Source organism: Haliotis rubra, unplaced genomic scaffold (genome assembly GCF_003918875.1).
Source record: "Haliotis rubra isolate DU_JTF1 unplaced genomic scaffold, ASM391887v1 Scf1044, whole genome shotgun sequence".
In the NCBI taxonomy this organism is placed as follows: domain Eukaryota; kingdom Metazoa; phylum Mollusca; class Gastropoda; order Lepetellida; family Haliotidae; genus Haliotis; species Haliotis rubra.
In genome coordinates this window covers 72,230-93,705 of record NW_025764942.1, presented here as the reverse complement: position 1 = coordinate 93,705, position 21,476 = coordinate 72,230, and the positions used below count along the sequence as shown (strand labels likewise).

The 21,476-nt window shown below is 38.6% G+C and overlaps 1 protein-coding gene across 1 annotated transcript; it reads left to right on the top strand.

The window, feature by feature from the left end:
* Window positions 1-6,234: 6,234 nt before the first annotated feature.
* LOC124275188 (glutamate carboxypeptidase 2-like) lies at window positions 6,235-21,248 on the top strand. The gene is made up of 16 exons (XM_046710680.1): window positions 6,235-6,408; window positions 6,952-7,172; window positions 7,938-8,091; window positions 8,281-8,412; window positions 10,381-10,503; window positions 10,957-11,134; window positions 14,729-14,825; window positions 15,869-15,955; window positions 16,491-16,576; window positions 16,962-17,081; window positions 17,432-17,514; window positions 17,897-17,960; window positions 19,050-19,117; window positions 19,637-19,722; window positions 20,190-20,276; window positions 21,132-21,248. The coding sequence occupies exons 2-15, from the start codon at window positions 6,967-6,969 to the stop codon at window positions 20,239-20,241; spliced, it is 1,536 nt and encodes a 511-aa protein (XP_046566636.1). The 5' UTR covers window positions 6,235-6,408; window positions 6,952-6,966; the 3' UTR covers window positions 20,242-20,276; window positions 21,132-21,248.
* The last annotated feature ends 228 nt before the right edge of the window (window positions 21,249-21,476 follow it).

Below are 21,476 nucleotides of genomic sequence, written 5' to 3'. Positions count from 1 at the left end.
TTGGAAAATTTCAAGCCGTTTTCAAGACACCATTTATTTATTTTGTTTAAACATAACTGCAGTTGCCGTTCAATAGTATGCATATTTTTACCACGACAAGAAATATTGAAATCATCCACAAATAATGATCCACCAATTGAATCATTTAAAACCGTTGATAAACTATTGATCTTGATGCTAAACAATGTGACAGACAAAATACTGCCTTGTGGGACACCCTGATCCTGATTATAATGATCAGACAGGGTTGAACCCACTCGGACTTGAAATTGCCTGTCTTTTAAAAAACTGTGATATAAAAAGAGGCAAACGGCCTCTCAAACCAAAATCATGTAAATCCTTCAAAATGTCATTCTTCCAGGTCGTATCATAAGCTTTCTCAAGATCAAAGAAAATTGATACAGCATGTTGTTTATTTACTATAGCATTTTAACAAAGGATTCTAAACGTACCAAATGATCAATGGTACTACGATTTTTCCTGAAACCACATTGAATATTTGTTATAAGTTTATTGGTTTCACGATACCAAGTTAATCTATTATTCACCATACGTTCCATGGTTTTACAGACACAGCTAGGAGGAAATTCTCCAGACGTCCATATTTGATCAAATATATCTAAAAGGGTCATCAGACATGGTTCAGGTAAGTGTTTCAGTAGCTGATAATGTATATTATCATCACCCGCTGCAGTGTCATGAGCTTGCTCAAGAGCAGTATGTAGCTCATGTAATGAAAACACTTCGTTTTAATCTTCACCGTTATTTGATTCGCAGTTAAGTTTTGTCGTTTCCTGTTGTTTCAGATATCTCTGAAACTCAGGGACATAATTTGCCGATGATGAATTTTTGGCAAGAGTTTCGCCAACTTTATTTGCAATCTTAGACTTGTCAGTAATTAAATTATCACCATCTTTAAGATGGTGAACAGCAGATTTTGAACCTTTGCCTTTAATTCTTTGAACCCTGTTCCATACCGTAGACATTGGCATGCGTGAATTAAGTTTTGAGACATAATTTCTCCAAGATTGTCGTTTGTTTGTTTAAAGGTACGACGCGCCTCTGCATCGGGTATTTTAATTTTATTTAAGGTATGGACAGTTGGATGATGGCGGAAATAACGCTTTGCCTTTTTCCTCGCATTTCTGGCTTGTCTACAATCTGTATTAAACCATGGTTTTCGCACATGTGGAGTCGTAGAGGACCTTGGTATGCACTCATCAGCTATTTGCTTTAAAACGTCAGCAAAAGTCTGAATGGGATCAGTTATATCACTGAAACATTCAGGTCGCAGTTTCGATTTACATATTGTTTGATATAAAGACCAGTTAGCCTTCGAAAAGTTCCATCTTGTATACGATGGAGAATCAGATTGAGTTATTTCTGAAAGGATAGTTGGGCAGTGGTCACTTCCAAAAAGGTCATTATGAACAGACCAATCAAATTCATCCAGGAGGTTAGAATCTGCAAGAGACAAATCCAGAGAAGAATAAGTGCCAGTTGCAGGATGCAGATAGGTGCTTGAATCATCATTAAATGTGCACAGGTCATTATTGGAAATGAAATCTTCCAGTATTTTGCCTTTAGTATTAGTGTCAGTACTGCCCCAGAGTGGGTTGTGACCGTTTAGGTCACCCATAATAACACATGGCTTTGGGGGTTGATCATAGAGTGATTGAAGATCAGTCAGCTGAAGGTTCGATGAAGGCGGAATATACAGAGAGCATAACGTAAATGCTACACCCAGAGTAAGTCGCACTGCAACAGCTTGGAGATTAGTGTTAAGTGTAACAGGGCTGTGAATAACATCCTGTCGTATAAGGATAGTAGAACCTCCAGTGGCTCTATCACCTGGAGGGGAAAAATAATGATACGTTTCAAACTGACGTAAGTTAAAATTATCTGTCTGTTTCAGATACGTCTCTTGCAGACAGAACGCTGATGGTGTTAAATCCTGGATTAATAGCTGTATTTCATTAAAATTTGTCCGGAGTCCTCTACAGTTCCACTGCACGAAATTGGTAGATAGACCTATCTTTTAGGCGGATTAATTGGGGATCTACCCCGCAGCGTTTTCGAGGGCGACAAGCTATGTGCCCTAGAATGGACGTTTTCGGACACGTCCATGTCCTCAAGTGATCCGTATTTGTTAAAAAAATTGATAAGATGGTTCAGATTGGATTTGGGGCGTACCAGGAAGTGGTTCTGCAGTTTGTGTAGAAATTGCAGGTGACAAAATCTGAGGAGTAGACATAGCAGGTGACAAAATCTTAGGAGAATCGGTTTTGAGCCAGTTTAAATTCGTCTGACAGCTTACAGACGATTGGGCTATTGGAGCAGTGGAATCAGACGATGTTTTGGCCATGGATGCATAGGTTTCCTTTATTTCAGATCGTAAGATTTTTGGCATCAGTAAAACTAATGTTTTGAGTGAACTTGATCTTATTGATCTCCATCTGCTGTTTCCAGATCGGACAATCTTTTGAGAATGATGAGTCATTGCCTGCACAGTTGGTACAATTCTTAAAGTCACTGTCACAATCTTCTGTTGTATGACTCTTCTCACCACAGTGAGCACACACAACAGACAATGTGCAAGTACTAACACCATGACCAAACTTCTGGCATTTAAAACACCTTAAAGGATTTGGTATGTAGGTGTCAACATTAATGTGACAATATCCTGCCTTTACTGATCTGGGAGCATTTGGAGAGGAAAACGAAAACAGGTACGTGTTAGTCTGAATGGTTTCCTGGTTTTTAAGGGTTGTAAAACGCTTAACGTATGTGACCCCTTGATCTTTCATTTCTGAAACAATATCAAGTTCTATCTCTGATGATTCCTTTGCTGGTGTTCAGTGTTCTGTGAGGAGATACTGATACTGTAATGCCGACGAATGTTTCAGTAGTCATCAGGTTAGTAGCCTGCTGTCTTTTGCTGCACTCAACGAGTAATGCACCTGAACGTAAACGTTTGATATTTTTAACGTCACCGGAAATGCCTTGTATGCCTTTCTGTATTGCAAAAGGGTTCAATTTTAATCTCGTGCTATCTTGAGTCTCCATCACGAGAAAACGTGGCCAGTAATCAATGGATGTGGACAGTCGTTGGTCGTTACCATCTGGATCAGTGTCAAGTGGACGTTTTGTTTTTTTAAGGGGTTTCGTATGCCATGGTTAGTTTTTAATGGTTCATCATCCGAGCTCCCCACCCACCACGGAGTATCACAAGGACAATGCTAAAACAAGCGGGTCTCCGACTTGCAGCACCAAGGATACCCGGATGAAATACTCCAGCAGAAAAATTAAAAGATTAATGATTCCACCAGATTGGCCCATGAGCCACCGCCTTCTGGGCATACGACTCTAGGTAAAAACATACATGGAATTGTGCAGTTGAAATTCAAAAATTCAAAGTTCAAAAATTTGCCAAGACTTAAAAATATCACCTAATAATTCTCAAATTTTGTGCAACATTTTACAGTTGTAGCACAGGGCTTGGCATGACCAGCCGATTGATAGAACCGGGCCAGTTCTACCACCCGTCTAGGCGAAGTAAGGGGCAAAGTGGTGTGTTGGGCAAAGGAACGCTGTTCCTGGAACCAGTGCCCTCAACCACCAGACTCCCGTCCTCCACCGACACAGGGGCGCAACCCACGGCCAACAGGTTGGTGGACCAAATATACCCCCGGGTCCACAGCGGGGGGTTGAAGAGCGTTTAGCGTTACCCACCACCCACCGCGAGGAGGTGGCTCTTCACGGGTGCCACGTTCTTTAAGAAAATTCAGAAAACATAAATCAAACGAAACAAGAAGCATGTATTGCAAACTAAGGAATGGTTATAAAAATATTTGTAGAAAATCAAAGGCCATGTTTAAGCTCAAAAGTAGAAATAGATTAAATGCAACATTTTCGGATCCAAAATCATTTTGGAAAGAGCTCCGATCCATCTCTGGAGGAAAAAAAGGCACAACGTCAGATCGACAAAGACATATGGCTTGATCATTTCAACATGTTTTTTAATAGAACTGTGCCCAGTGATACAGTAACGTTGAAATGTCTAGATGTTAAGGATTGTGTTGATGATATTGATGCAACTATTCTTGAATGTGATTTCACTGATTCTGAAATTATATTAGCCTTAGATCATTTAAAAAGAGGTAAATTTCCAGGTAATGACTGTATAATTGTAGAGATGCTTACATGTTCTACACATATTATTTTACCATTTCTCAGAAAACTTTTTAATACATTGTTTCTAAAAGGTGTTTTCCCTGAAAACTGGACTAAAGCAATTATAATTCCCATACATAAAAAGGATGAACGATGTAATCCCGATAATTACAGAGGGATTTCCCTTTTAAGTGTACTCAGCAAAATATATACACGGTTTCTTCATACCAGGCTTACAACTTGGGCTACGATATTAAAGAGATAAAATACCTGAATTTCAAGCCGGCTTTAGGAAAGAGTATTCTACAACTAATCACGTTTTCACCTTAAATGCAATAATTCAGAAATGTTTATCAAGAAAAAAGGAGAAATTATATGTTGCCTTCGTAGATGTTAAGAAAGCTTTCGATTCCGTCTCACGATATAAACTTTGGAATTGTCTTCGAAACTCTTGATTAATGGCAAAATGTTAGCTGCAATAAAAAGTATATATGTATCCGTTAAAGCATGTGTAAGATGCAACGATAATGTTCACAAAGATTGCCCAGTCGGTCTAAGACAAGGGTGTATTTTAAGTCCACTTCTTTTTTCCTTTTTTGATTGGTTAATTGTGTACTGATATTGTAGAAAGTAGTAAATTTGGTGTAGAGCTGTTTCCTGATTTTTTTTAGAGATATTGCTATTACTTTTTGCAGATGATGTCATTCTCATATCTGACGTTGCTTCAGGACTACAAAAACAATTCAATATTTTAGAATCATATTCTGATAAATGGGGACTTGAAGTTAACCTCGATCAATCCAAATATTGTTGTTTTTTAGAAGGGGTAGGCGATTATCAGCTAAAGAATAATGGTATTATAAAGACTCTGTTATTGATGTTGTGATTTCATATAGATATCTTTGTAGTATATTTTCATCAACGTTGAAAATGAATAAATGTATAGACGATCTAGCACTGAGAGGAAAAATAGCATTATTACAAATATTATATAAGTTAACAAAATATTTGATTCACAAATTCAACCAATTTTACTTTATGGTGCATAAAGTATGGGGTTAACCGCTATGAGAATACTGAAAAAGTTCATTTTGCTTGCATGTAAGAGATTTCTTAATGTAATATTACAAACGCCTAATGTTATAATATAAGTATATAAATGCCTCATGTCGAGTTATTAAAAATGGTTAAACCTTTCAGAAATGCACTCTGGTAGAATACCCAAAAAATCATATGACATGTCAGTATATCTGGATAACCTTGGGCATAATAATTATGCTGCTCATATTCGTAATATACTTTTTCACTTGGATTTGGCTTTGTATGGTCAGTACAAAGTGAAGGCAATAAGGTTGTTTTTCTTAGACGTTTTAAAGAGGCATGTGTAAATATGTTTTACCAATCTTGGCATTGTACTCTTGACAGCAGTTCACGCTACAATTTGTATAGAGAGTGTAAGTGTTTGCTAGAACCTGAAAAATATCTAAGTGTTATACATGAAATACCGAGCAGGCCTATTACGATTAAAAATAAATGGAGGAATAAGATTAAGGTTGAATATTGATGCATCCCTACGCACATGTCCTGTTTGTAAATACGGTATAGAGGATGAATTCCATTTTCTTTTAGTATGCAAATATTATTCTGAAGAAAGATTACTTTATTTTCCACATGTCTACAACCGAATTCCAAATATATTTATATTCAAAAGCCTGTTAACTTCCGCTTCAAATGAAGCATTATTAAATTTATGCAAATTCATATATACTGCTTATAAAAAGAGACATACTTAATTGTTTTACGTCATGTTTCCAATATATTATGATTGTAGATATGTTATATGTATATGGGCCGGTGGCCTTCATGCATAATAATGATCTTTTCTTTTCTTTTTTGGACCACATTTTGAAGTATGGACAATTTGCTAAGTGCAACCTGGTTTCACACACCAAACCTTGCATTCACAGCATGTTTCAGTACAAACACATGGTAGCTCGGCGCAACCTGGTTTTGCAAACCAATGACATATGTTTTGAGAAATCACGAAAGCGTGGTGTGACATTTACGTTCGTGTGGCGGCCTCTGTAACACATTCATCAGTTAGATGATGCTTCCGCGTGACAGTTCCCGTGACCGGCAACATGTAAATATAGGTCAGCATAAAAGGAGGCGAAGTTGCTGGGGAAGAATTCATGTTTACTGGATACGCGACTAGACAGTTTTGGAGATATAACTGTAAGTTGTATGTATTAGTTCATAGATGCATGTTGATATGCTATATAAATGTATATCATCACTCGACATAACGCCAGTTGCAGACGCTTTTATTTTCTATCGCTATTTCTTCATTAAGATCTATTTCATACGTTTTAATGAAATGAAAGGGTTTGTGCCCAAATGCACTAAGTGTTTCTTTGATTTAGGTCTCCATGCACTGAACGTAACTCGTGTAGCTTAACTCAGTATCCAGTGAAAGCCTTCGCCTAAACTGCTAGTGCGTCTCAGTTATCGCTGTCATGTTTAAATATACTTGTTACATTTATCTGCATTTAAAACATGTTTATCTCATATACTCATTATCTCATTTGTTATAGCATACTACGTGCACATAAATAAACAGAATCTGTCATTTGAATATAATACCGTATATATATTAAAATTAACCTACAAAGGAAATGAAAAAGAGTATGCACGAACGTATATTCATTTGGAACACAAATGATAGCGACGCATTTATGAAAGCTTTAACCTTTTTGTAATTTCATTTTGATGATTCAGGATTATTTCAAGAAGATGAATTCAGCTGCAAAACGATGGATACTGGTGGTTGTCATTGTGGGTGCGTTCACCTTTATTATTGGGGTGTTGATTGGTGTGTTTGCGCCAGCAAGGCCCCCCACGGACGATACACTGAGGCGGTTGACACGAGAAGCTGAAGAAGGCATCAGTCAGCGATTGATCAGTGAGGTGGACCCTTCAAACATTGACAAACATCTCAAGTAAGTACTTCAGTAATTGCACCTGCTATTAGATATGCTGGTATGTCGAAAGGTTCCATTCAGAACAACACAACCAATTCAAGACCTCGCTTCAAGATTAAATAACGACATCGTTATACGACTATATCCTAAGAATGTCTTCATCAATCACCATGAAAATTTGATGATACTAGGCGAAAGCAGGTCATGACATTTCATTACCAGTGGAACAAGTGACACACATATGCTAGGGCAAGTAAATGACTCGCCAGTAAAAGCACAGAACATTGTACGATTCGAAATACGTCTTTCTGGTCAACGATACTGCCCACCACGTCTCCCAGCCACAAAGCATTTCGAAAACCTTGCTTTGGCCTTAAATACTCTGTAATCCTGACCAAACAGCCTTGGAGCAAGATTTATGAAAACCATACCTGGGTACCTTCCTCCCTTCCTTCCTTCCTTCCTTCCTTCCTTCCTTCCTTCCTTCCTTCCTTCCTTCCTTCCTTCATTCATTCATTCATTCATTCATTCATTCATTCATTCATTCATTCATTCATTCATTCATTCATTCATTCATTCATTCATGTAAAGGAACTGACCAGGCGTCTTCACCTAGCTGGTAGGCCAACCAGACATTCAACATGGGGTTTCAATTTATGGTTGCCTGGAGATTGTACAGAAGTGGCTCAATGCTAAAAACTACAGATGAAAAATTTAATTTACCTTTCCATTCAAATTTGAAACCATGTCCATTGTCCGTCCTTGTCACCAACATACTTAAAGGGAGTTGACGAGGCGTCCTCATCTTGCTGGCGAGCCGGGTAACTACCGTACGGCAGAGTACGTCAGGGATCAGTGGCTAGAACAAGGATACGACGTACAGATGGTGCCGTATGACGTACTCCTGTCATACCCGGATGACAACCACAATAACACGGTACACTTTCAAGACTTGTACCTATATACTATTATAATGTTTTGCTGTTCTGGAGTGATAATGTACTGTGGTATTGCTTTACCGTTAAAATATATTTTGAGAAATATTGTTTAGAAATATCGATAAATGTAAACTGCTTTCTTAGATGAAATAATTCAATAATCAATGAACATAAGCTAACACACCTAGGCTACCCTCACTGCACCAAATGGAAGGGAGCTGTTCCAGTCAACGCCGAGAGAGATAGCCTTCTCTGACGAGGAGACTCACCCTGAAGCAGTCCAACCTTACAACGCTTTCTCCCCCAGCGGACAACCACAGGTGATGATATATCTATATGCCCAGCTCTGACAAGTTCTAATGTTCTACAGGTGTCAGACAAGGACTCCAACCTCCCCCTTTGTTTTTGTCAATCTTGATTTCATGACCAGGGGGGGGGTAAACATTTAACGTGGATATATTCTGGTGATATTTTTTCACTAAGTGATGAATATATCAAGCTGTAGAAATGATTCCACATATTTAACAACTATTATGTAGTATAGTATAGAGATAAACGTGAATAAACATGTATTGCATTTAGATATTAGAGAAGTAGACTATAACAATAATGTCCGTATAAGACAACGCCAAGATAGGTAAGTAGCTACACCGTCGAGTGAAATGAAATGAGAAAATATACTTCAACTGATTAACGTTTTCATACGTTTTCATCCGAAGTATAAAACCGCTCAGAATATGTGTTTCAGTTTAAACAGTTTCATGTGCATGTTAAGTAAACAGATGAATAGCATGCTATACAATCAATCACGAGTAAAGCTTTAAGATGCTGGTCCTGTGTTAGATTGATGAGAAAATATGCATTTTCAGGGCTTCACAGTTTCTGAATTCTACCTTGACTTTTGACATTGAAGATGTGCTTACACACGAATTTTTTGTGCGAAATAGATTGCAGAATACATTGTTGCAATGATATACCTGGTCTATTGCATTTCTCTGCCAAAATAGAAAAATATACCATGGAATGCATTTTGGAAAAGTAAACTCTATGGTGTTTTTCTGATGCCAAATATTTGGGGGTTGTTGACTAATGTACTTGGCAGTTAAGAATGATGGAGAATTATACTGAATTTCAAGCAAGAATAGATATAAATCAGATTGGTTTGAACTTCACTTCGGTCTTGTTCGATGTGGAAAGAGCAGTGGTACACGCTACATAACATTCACGTATGTTTGTTTTCTAAACATATCCATAATCAGTTTTATCCATTGATGTACTCTTTCCACAACACCCTTGTTTACCACTGAAACACTAAGAAATGTTGCCTGAGACTTTCAAGACCAGAAACATTGATTTTGAAACAGAGATTCCAGCCTTTTCAGCGTTAACAAATACAGTTCACCATCCCTCTGGTAGACCTGTCATAGTTTAACACCACGAACAACTGGTCTAGAAAGGACATGTCAAATTTGAATATTTAGTTTCACTATGAACAATATGGCCTATGCTCACAAGGCTGGCAGTCTTTATGTTCCCTTCTTTCGAACTGGAAAAGGCTTATATTTCAAACATTACGAGAAACTATATATAACCCAAGATGAATGTCAAGATGAATGTCAAATATATACATAATAAAATATGTTAGCCCCTGCTGCATATTAAATATAGCGTATGTTTAAAAGGCTGACAGCTTGTCTTTGTCTTCCCTTCAGTTGCTATATTGGGCCTATATGAACAGGAAATCCTGATATTTCAAACATTAAGAGTGAGTGGGTGAGTTTAGTTTTACGCCGCTTTTAGCAATATTCCAGCAATATCACGGTCGGGGACACCAGAAATGGGCTTCACACATTGTACCCATCAAACATTAAGAGAAACTATAACCCAACATGAATTTCAAATGTATATAATGTATGATGTAACCCTGCTAATATTATACGGACTTGCTATTGATTGATTTGATTTGATGTCATATTTGTTATCAAAGAGAGTGTTGACTTGGATTCTAATTTCTTTCTTCTTTCAATGCGATGTTTGGTACAGATACAAAATCCATGTTTAATCTTTTTTATATGACAACTTCTCTGTAACTATTCACTGTCATTCACCTGATGAAGGAGCAAGTATTAGCCCAGAAACGTCGTGTGTAAATAATAAAGAGTTGCACATCCATATCAAGTGTGTTGTATTAACTTCTAAAAAGTAATTCAAAAATATTGTCATTGTTTGCTGCAATACCGATAGATACCTTTTCTGCGACAGTTATTGGAACCCTATTTCTTATTCAGGCAGAACTTGTGTATGTAAACTACGGTCGAGATGTTGACTTCGAGAACCTCACCCGCCTAGGTGTGAGTGTCTCAGGCAAGATCGCCATTGCTCGGTATGGAAAGATATTTCGAGGGAATAAGGTGAGTTCATGGCACCGTTTCAGGACGTACATTTATACAGTCGTACATCTTGGATACTTATAAATCTACATTATATTGTTTAATTACAATTATAATACCTCACATGTGATCTCAGGTTATCGGGTTTTCAGGTATATTTCGCTCATCAATATGGCGCCGTTGGAATCATCATGACACCGTTTCAGGACATACAGTTATACAGTCGTACATCTTAAATACATATAAATCTACATTATATTGTTAATTACAATTATAATACCACACATGTGATCTTAGGTTATCGGGTTTTCAGGTATATTTCGCTCATCAATATGGCGCCGTTGGAATCATCATGACACCGTTTCAGGACATACAGTTATACAGTCGTACATCTTAAATACATATAAATCTACATTATATTGTTAATTACAATTATAATACCACACATGTGATCTTAGGTTATCGGGTTTTCAGGTATATTTCGCTCATCAATATGGCGCCGTTGGAATCATCCTATTCATGGATCCGGGGGATTTTGCCAAGGGAGACAACTTTTACCCAGAGAGCATGTGGCTTCCTCCGACAGGAGTTCAAAGGGGAAATATTGTCGTGATCAAGGGCGACCAGGCTACACCTGGATATCCTGCTACATGTAGGTCTTTCCACACTATTAAATATTTCCACCCTTGTGTATACCACTACTTGGTGCACAGTGGGTATACTTTGTGAAACTGGTGATAGAAAAGACGGACGTTATTATGTATTGCCTGCCATGGTCTTGCCTTTACAATTAATGTGTACTGCACGAACACGTGCCTGTTGTGTTACACCATCAGGGAGCTACACGATATAGTCAGGCTGACAACGGCAGTATTTTACTCCGTTATAAACATAACACTAATAGGAATGTAATCATGCCCTGAAAGATGTTTCTGGCGCTACACATCTGAAAGGTTCGGGTAATGTCCATACGTATATGAATAGTTGGATATACTTATAAGACACTGCCTCATCCACTTTTCATAAAGGCAATAACTAATACCCAATTTCATTAATGACATGTTTTCCTTATACACAGATGTTGTAGAGGGGTTGAAATAGTCCCAAATGAAGTCATCAAACACCTGGTTGACCTCATTTCACAGGGGTCAATGACCTTGTACTGAGCTGACCTAGGAAATCAGGGTCATGGGTGTCCGTCGTTGGTCTCGGGGGTTAATGACCGCGCGCCTCGTGGGGAAACGGATGACATATCATAGAATTACACCATGACATCACGCCATTAATTTGGACCAATCAGCGTAGAGCAGCTATCGATCTCACTGGACCACTGACCACAAACTTGTTTCATCCGGTTTCAATTCTACCTATATAAACCCCTTCTGACAGTGAGTTGAGGTTATCACTAACTACATGTCTTTTTACAAAATGTTTATATTTTCCATACTCAATAACCTTTTCTGTCGCCTGTTGAGAAAACCTGTTATATCTCAAATATCAAAGCGTGCGCCGTTGAGGCATGGTGAATTAAACTGGCTGCCTCCACACACGTCCCTCGTCTCACTCAGCCAAGGTGCAATATGATACCTCCTCAAGTTGTATTCAAAATCGTTGGTCTAACATTAGCCTGTCTCACGGTCCCTGAACCATATTATTTCCCTACAGTCTAGACCTCCCTGCAGTGCTAAGGCTCTAAATGAAGTCTAGATTTCCCCCAAGGTCTTCCGGGACTCCTTTTCAGTTTAAATAGGTTTGTTTGTTACTATCCAAATTATCCAGCTTCAGGATGGGAAAACCACATTAACTTGGTGCGCCTAGTGGCAGCAAGATGCTCCCCAGGGAATTGAGAATGGTAATATGGCTGTGATTGACATCCAAGGAAAAATTTACCAGCGCTTTGAGCATGCATGCGGGCTGGACTATAGTGCTACATAAATACCCATATAATAATAATATATACCAGTGCGTTGTCATGCATACATTTATGATTACTCTTCCATGCTAACACTTTACAATTACATCCCATTCCTGATGGAATTTTAGATGAATTCCATGAAAGTTGCATTCCTAAATATGATGTACAATCTCAATGACGAGAACACACATTTCTACAGTCAAAGCTGACACGCCCTAGCTAGAGTTCATTCTAACGAGCATGTATCATTTCTTTTTATGGATGTTTTTGGTTCTAAAATACATCAAGTATTGTCTTATCATGATGCATTCATTCAATACAAAATCATACTATTTAGTTTGAAAGTAGGGAGTAATTCATGGGCTGATCATCATATTAACATAGGTTGTTTACACTCGCGAGAAATCTCCAGGCTAACTGTCGACAGAAACTTCCCTCCCCCTGCCACAGCAGTGCCCCCACCCCTCATCCCTCCCCTCCACTGACCCCCTGCCACATCATAGTCCCACATACGCAAATGTCGGTCACCAGATTGCGTCTCTGCTAGCACTGTGAGAGAGCGCTTTGTACGACACAATCCCAAATATAACATATGTTACATTTACATGGAAGTGTATATCAGTCTCATGTTTTTTGGTGGTTGATCAATACAATCACAAAAATATGGGATTTTGGTATAACACTTCAATATCATCCTTGAACCAACACCCACCCCCACCCAACCCCCCACACCCATTGGATACACTGGAATAGTATGGAATTTAAAACAATCACAAACATATGTTGGAATTAAAAGGCAGGATACAATGACAATATGGATTGGATATTCAAATATGGAATGTGAATAGCGGTAAGTTTGAAATACATTTGAAATTCTATTTCGTTGGGTTGCATTGAACAAATGTGTTATAAAACCCTTGAACTGAACCCGTATAATTTCTTTTACATATATGTGCGCACATGTTAGACTAGACTAACGTTTAGTCTCTGAATATATAATTTGCATAGTAACAAACAAACCTATTTACATTGAAAAGGAGTCCCGGAAGACCTTGGGGGAAATCTAGACTTCATTTAGAGCCTTAGCACTGCAGGGAGGTCTAGACTGTAGGGAAATAATATGGTTCAGGGACCGTGAGACAGGCTAATGTTAGACCAACGATTTTGAATACAACTTGAGGAGGTATCATATTGCACCTTGGCTGAGTGAGACGAGGGACGTGTGTGGAGGCAGCCAGTTTAATTCACCATGCCTCAACGGCGCACGCTTTGATATTTGAGATATAACAGGTTTTCTCAACAGGCGACAGAAAAGGTTATTGAGTATGGAAAATATAAACATTTTGTAAAAAGACATGTAGTTAGTGCATGATAACCTCAACTCACTGTCAGAAGGGGTTTATATAGGTAGAATTGAAACCGGATGAAACAAGTTTGTGGTCAGTGGTCCAGTGAGATCGATAGCTGCTCTACGCTGATTGGTCCAAATTAATGGCGTGATGTCATGGTGTGATGCTATGATGTGTCATGCGTTTCCCAAGGGGGGGCACGCTGTTATTAATCCCTCGAGACCAACGACGGACACCCATGACCCTGATTTCTTAGGGTCAGCTCAGTACAAGGTCATTGATCCCTGTGATATGAGAGGTCAACCAGGTGTTCGATGATGACGTCATTTGGGACTATACCCGCTGTTCTCCAAGGTCATTGACCCTGTGAAATGAGATCAACTAGGTGTTTGATGACGTCATTTGGGACTATTTCAACCCCTCTACAAAACACAGATGCAATTAGTGGATGAGATACTTTGTAGTTTTAAATGACAAATGAAATGTATTTGGATATACTCTGATATAATCAACATTTTCCATTCTGTACAACGATGCATCATGAAAGAAAAATGCAACTAAAGTTGCATGAGATCCTACTCCACATTTAGCTTATTGGAATTGGATTAGGTTCCTGAAAGTTCTTGAACGGCATTTAGAAGTTGGACAACATGAAAACATGAATTTATGGATAACAACTTCTATTTATTCTTTGCACGACGCTTCAGTGCTAATTCTTGCCCCTTCAACTGGAATTGTTTTAAAAGTATATCATCACGTTATACTGACTCTTCCTCAACTGTGAATGGGACACATTGCTGTCTATGTTTGACAATATATAACGTTTAACTTGCATTTTGTAATTCTAATTGTTTCAGGATTCAGTATGTGGGTAAAATTAACCTCAGTTCAAACATTGCCATTATCATGTTTGTCTCTTGACAAACTGACCTGTAAAATTCACAAAAACACAAACTAATTTGATCAGTTTATTATCACACAGGGTACACATCACGGCTTACTGAGGAGGAGGTGAAAATGAGGATGCCCCAAATCCCCTGCCACCCCATCGGCTACAGTGACGCCTTTATGCTGCTCAGGTACCAACGTCTCCCGTTTCTTGGTTAGAATTCGTGGCATGTACCTTCCACGGTAGCGTTATATGCCACGTGTAGCAAGTCCTTTGGTAAGACAATTCATGGTTATGTTTTGCGAGGTCTTCCCACGACGACGGGGAACTGTGCATGCAAGGCAGCTTGAGTGTGGATGACAACTGATTGGACCGAATAGGTCTAATCCAATTTTGTTTCCTCTGTTACAATTTTGTGCCTGTTATCACTGAACCACCGAAACCCACATTTAAACTCTCCTTTGGAACATTTTCCGCATATGATGCCACCATATTGAACATAATTCTTTTCACAGTACTTGACGTGAAATTTCATTAACTGACAACAGTTGTTATTTTCTTTGAATACAAAAGCAGGAAATGGCTATTTGAAATGTTATAACTGGTATACAGGAAGCTTAAGTTAAACATTTATTCATATTCCACCTATCTGTAACATATCTTATATTTGGGCTTACACTCTCTTAGTAAAGTACAGATAATAGTACTTTTGTTGGGTTGAGTCCCACCCGGTATTCGAACCCACATGTACACCTTCAGAGCCAGGCACCTAACCCGCTCAGCCACCGTGACTTCCACAAAAATGGAAGTCGGACAACTGGTCCGATATATAACATATGTTACATTTGACCAGTTCCTAAATGGCATTGTGTAATCCATCTATCTGATTGAGCTAGTCCAAACAGAATTTCTGATTCAAATGCATAAATAAGAGCGACAAACTCTTTCCACATCTACAAGTAATATCTGCTAAATGCGGAAGCCGATCGTACAATGGCAACTGCATCAGGCGATGTGTTTATGGATCACAATCAAATAGTGAATACCAGGTGCTTGCCAGAGAATAATGAGCTCGATCATCCGCCTATACGAATTCCTTACGTTGCTAAAGAAAACATAATGGTTCAAAAATAACGGAACAGCCGATAATCAACAGTAGTTTATCATTGTGCGCTAACTAAGTATTATATTGCACTTCTCACTAAATACACATTTGATCTGACATGTTTCTAGGGAAATGGAGGGAGATGCAGCTCCAGCCGACTGGCAAGGAGGACTTAACATCACCTACAGACTTGGTGGAACTATGAAGGATGGCAAGTAAGTGTATCACTCAACATCACCAACAGACTTGGTGGAACTATGAAGGATGGCAAGTAAGTGTATCACTCAACATCACCTACAGACTTGGTGGAACTATGAAGGATGGCAAGTAAGTGTGTCTCTCAACATCACCTACAGACTTGGTGGAACTATGAAGGATGGCAAGTAAGTGTATCTCTCAACATCACCTACAGACTTGTTGGAACTATGAAGGATGGCAAGTAAGTGTATCTCTCAACATCACCTACAGACTTGGTGGAACTATGAAGGATGACAAGTAAGTGTATCTCCCAACATCACCAACAGACTTGTTGGAACTATGAAGGATGGCAAGTAAGTGTATCTCTCAACATCACCTACAGACTTGTTGGAACTATGAAGGATGACAAGTAAGTGTATCTCTCAACATCTCCTACTGACATGGTAACGATTGATTAACAGGTTCTTAAAGTAACATGTGCGCATTCACAATGACAAATCTTGATTAAAACAAGCTATACTTTAATGAGGTGAAATGTTCAATATGTTTCAGACGTGTCAAGCTGGATGTCAGGAATCACCTCAAGACGGTTACAATCTATAACGTTTTGGCCAAATTAGAAGGAACAATTGAAAATGGTGAGTATTGTCACATCAATCTGGAAACTTACACCTGAAACATCCTAATTCATCTCATGTTCATTATTACCTGTATGACGTGATAAAGGTTACCTGTGTTACATAAGCTATGTGGCTTAAATATACAATGTACATGCTCTTAGCACCTGGGCAATTGAGAAATGTAGACAAGTTTCAAGTGAAGTATTGAAGATAAGAGGACGTAGTACCATTTGGATTTAAAAACAACAAAGGATACGAAGATCTGGTATCAATATTTTTGTAATGATCTACAAACAATGGTTCATGATAGAAATCGTACTACAGATTCTGATTTTATCATGGATTTCTCATGAATATGTCAAAGCTTTTTTAGCTTAATCTATCGTTTATTTAATATTCCCAGACCGTGTTGTGTTGGTTGGTAACCATAGAGACGCATGGGTGTATGGTGGAACAGATCCTTCTTCCGGAACCGCTGCCCTTTTGGAAATGTCCAGAGTTTACGCCAAGCAGGTGAAAAATGGTACTGGTAATGTTATATGCTCGTACTGCTCATTGAAAATGAGTGTTTTCTACTGATTAGAATGGGCATTCCAAATCAGCACATTTCATTACTGCAACCTTGGCGTATTGACAGGGGCTAACGAGACTTCGTGTGAGTGTTAAGATAACATCATAAGCCGATGAGTTGTTAGAATGAGCGGATTGTAATGTACTTTTCTCTACTGATCCATGCTTACTCAATCTTACAGTCCAACAATCACCATAACGCACTCTAAACTACCATATCTCTCTATAGTCCACATGATTTTCTATCACTGAGGTGTATTGCAGCCAGATGTATCCGAATTCAACATGTTATGTATTTGGCAGGCTGGAAGCCACGACGGTCGGTCATTTTCTGCAGCTGGGACGCGGAGGAATTTGGTCTTGTTGGGTCGTACGAGTGGGTGGAGGTGAGCATGTTCTGAACAAAACCGTGAGAGGTAATTATGAACATGTTCTTGGACAAAACTGAGGAGATAAATGTGTGGGCATGTTGTAGACAATATTTGATCTGGAGGGATGGGAAATCTGGTTTGACTTGGCAGATGGTTTCCCTGTGATCATTCGTCATTGCAATAGATGCGCAAAAATCCAAGCAGTTGACGACAGAACACTTTAACATTCTTGATTAACGTACGAAGACTTTTCTTAAATGTTTTCTGGTGTTCAAGGTGGCAACATGCTTTGATAGTTAAAAAGACCAGGTTTATTTCAAAAGAATTTCTGTTATGCGTTCAGGTTAGATTGGTGTCATTTAAAGTATGTTCATCTTATTCACACATTCAATTGCAGGAAAATATTAAATGGCTCCAGAGCCAAGCGGTTGCCTATATCAACATTGACCTTATTACAATTGGTACGTCATGTTCGTTTGTTTCTCGCATTGATAGAGACAGCTCTGCCTGTTTAACGTTTATACCACAGTAAAACAGATAAATAACCGACATACACACATGAATCTAAAGCAACCTTTAAAATCTCACTTCCAAGAGACCTTGTGACAGTAACAGCCTGTTGGCGTATGCCATGTCCTCTCAACAAGAAATGGATTCCTGAATGGTGACCAGAGTTAAACACAGTAGCAAAGCACGGTTACGTGTTGTGGGTGAACCCTGGACAGGGGCGGAACCACCCCTCTGGATCCGCCTTTGCTGGAGATAGTTTTCTGGACATACAATATATTTTGTTAAATATTATGCAATATATGCGACTTGTCGGTATAGATGCTAACGTGATGATAATTATTTTACTGATGTTACCATCTCCACAGAAACGTTGCCTATATTATAATAAAGAAGTTGTATATCCATACAATTATCTCCCTTGTTCATCACACCAACTTCAAAATATCACTCAGAGAAGTACATGATGGCTGTCTAATCAGACACCTTGTCGACATTCAATGACGGTGTTATTGAGTTGCCTTTTTGGGTATCAAAATGGTCATTAAAATTATCAATGGTGACCTTAAACCACTGGCTGAAAAAACACGTTAGCTGGACGTTTACACCTCATCATGGTACATTGTAGCCTTGAGTGAATAAAGTTCACATCCAACACATGCATCCCACGTGGCACCATCCCGCTAGCAAGAGGTAGTCAGTCAGTTGCACCCCGAGGACAAGAAGGATTATAATCAGAAGATGGTTTCCATATTCGGAGTAGCATCATTTGTACGACTTACAATAGCAACTTTGCATTCTTGTGATCATGTAATCAAGACTTTAGGTCTTTAAGTTTGTTATTGATATATTTTAGATCTTTAAGCTTATTATTGATGCATTTTAAAGCTTTTAGTTTATCATTGATATATTGTAGGTTTTTAAGTTTATTATTGATATATTTTAGATCTTTTAGTTTATTATTGACACAGCCATACATTCTGAAATTTAAACAACTTGTACAGATCGTCTAATATATTACCCCGTGGATCTGGGTATTTCAGGAAACTACACCTTGAACCTGAAAGCTACACCAACCTTGAAACAGGCAGTTTACCGAGCAGCGAGAAAGGTATCATATATCCTCCATGTGGAGTTAGTCACTCTAGTGTAAGTGTAGCTTCCAGGAAGACGACATGTTGGTGATGAATGCGTAACAAGTGATATCAGTCATGTTCCTTCAATGCTGATGAAGGTTCGCATTCCCATAAGGTTTATGTAGCCGCCATATAGCTGGAATATTGCTGAGTGCGGCGTAAAACAAAACTCACTCACTCACGTATGTTCTGTGTGTGTGTTTCGTGTGTGTGTGTGTTTTTGTTGTTATTTTTGTTTTGGTTTTGGGGTTGTTGTTTTTGTTTTTTGTTTTTGTTTTTGTTGTTTTGTTTTGTGTTTGTTTTGTTTGTTTGTTTGTTTGTTTGGGGTGGGGGTGGGGTGGGGGTGGTTATTGTATTTTACTTGACCACAAGTACACACTGCTTGTTTGATGTACTTACTCAACACGTTGTAATGCAATCTGACATGTTTCACAAAATGCTTCCAGACTTGCAGTGTTACGGTTCAATATTTTCACACATCTCCATCCCATCAGGTCCCTGATGCCCATATGGACGGGAGGACGTTATTTGATGTGTGGCGTGAGCGCAATCCCGACGCCCTGGACAAGGCGTATCCTCGGTAAGTGCAAGCAAGGAAGTGATACACGTATGACGAAATTATAGAACAGAAAACTGGTATTGTTATTGTATTATGGTATTGATAATTCTTTGCAAACTAATGTGCGAAACCAACAAATGAACGGTAATATTTTTATTTATTTATTGATTTTATTTTATTTTATTTTATTTTATTTTATTTTATTTTATTTTATTTTATTTTATTTTATTTTATTTTTTTTTTTTTTTTTTTTGGCTTGGTTTGTTGGGGTTTTTCTTTGGCTTTTGTTTTGCATATTTATTTTTTTATTTTTTTATTTTTTATTTTTGGGGGCGGGTATCGGGGATGCATTTACTCTTTTCTGTCTTGCATTTTACATATTATTAATAATTAATACAATATCACAACAGTGCGACTGAGCGGCTATATGTTCAAATGTTCCTGTGTGGTTTTGTGTGCTATCCATTGTTTAAGGCCTGGTTTTGCAGTGTTACCCTCCCAGGCGCTGGATCAGACTTTTGCCGTTTGAACAAGATGTAGGCATCCCTACAACTGAGGGCAGTTATGTATACGTGGTGAGATGAAAGGCTTCTTTGAAATATAACATATTGACTTACTGGATATTTGTATGTCGTAAACTTTACCATGAGTCCAACCGGTAGCGTTAGACGTTCACCGGGTAAGAACACCTGGTGTTACATCATTGCCTGTACATAACAGTGTATCGTGAATGTAGATTCGCTGATATGCCTCTTGTGATATATACACTGAATTCATTATCCTTTGACCGATATGAATGTGCATTCATCAGATTCATTATATTTTGATATATATGTTGTTTCCATTTGGAATTGATAATACACTTATAAATAATTGACTGAGACTGATCAGTAGTTTCCACCGGCAACGGAGAACATCTGATAAATAAACCAAGTAAGAAAATAATGTGATCTATAGTTTGAGCAATCCATATCGACCTCAGCGATAAGACCAGGGAAGATCTGTAACAAAGTAACAATGTCAGAGTTAAGCCAGCCATTGCGCTAAGATTGCTTTGTGAAACAGAGCCTTGGTCTTACGGTTCTGTGGACAATGGTAGTTTTATACCCGGAAGTAGAATGCCTATAAACATGTGATATATTCCAGGACCTACACCCGGAAGTAGAATGTACGTAAACCTACGATATATTGCAGGAGCTACACCCGGACGTAGAATGTATGTAAACCTGTATTATATCACAGGACCTACACTCGGACGTAGAAAGTGTGTAAACCTATGATATATTCCAGGACCTACACCCGGAAGTAAAATGTAAACCTGTGACATATTGCAGGACCTACACCCGGAAGTAGAATGCGTGTAAACCTATGGTATTTTGCAGGACCTACACACGGAAGTAGAATGTATGTAAACCTATGATATTTTGCAGGACCTGGGAGACAGAATCCAACGAGGCGTGTACCCCTTGTACCACACCCTATACGATGGCTACCGTTTTGTCAAGATGATGGATCCAGAATTCAGAGTTTGCCGAACTCTCGCCGCGCTGTATATCGAGCTGACACGAGATCTCGTTGATTCACTGATATTACCGTTTGACGTACGAGATTACGCTGCGGACATTCACAGATTCGTTAAAAATGTCTTTAAAGCCAATCGGGATGAATTTAAGCAGTGGAACATTGTGTCAGGTAAGTAAGGCGTGAGCTTGGTAAGCGTTACCTGTTTTCATCCAATGCTTAAACGTCAGTGACGTCCATGGCGTTAGGTCACA

What these genes read in the sequence shown, in the direction of transcription:
- LOC124275188 (XM_046710680.1), top strand. Translation starts at nt 6,967, where the DNA reads ATGAATTCAGCTGCAAAACGATGGATACTGGTGGTTGTCATTGTGGGT. An exon ending in CATTGACCTTATTACAATTG is followed by an intron (nt 17,961 to 19,049) that starts GTACGTCATGTT and finishes TGGGTATTTCAG; the next exon opens with GAAACTACACCTTGAACCTG. An exon ending in TTTACCGAGCAGCGAGAAAG is followed by an intron (nt 19,118 to 19,636) that starts GTATCATATATC and finishes CCATCCCATCAG; the next exon opens with GTCCCTGATGCCCATATGGA.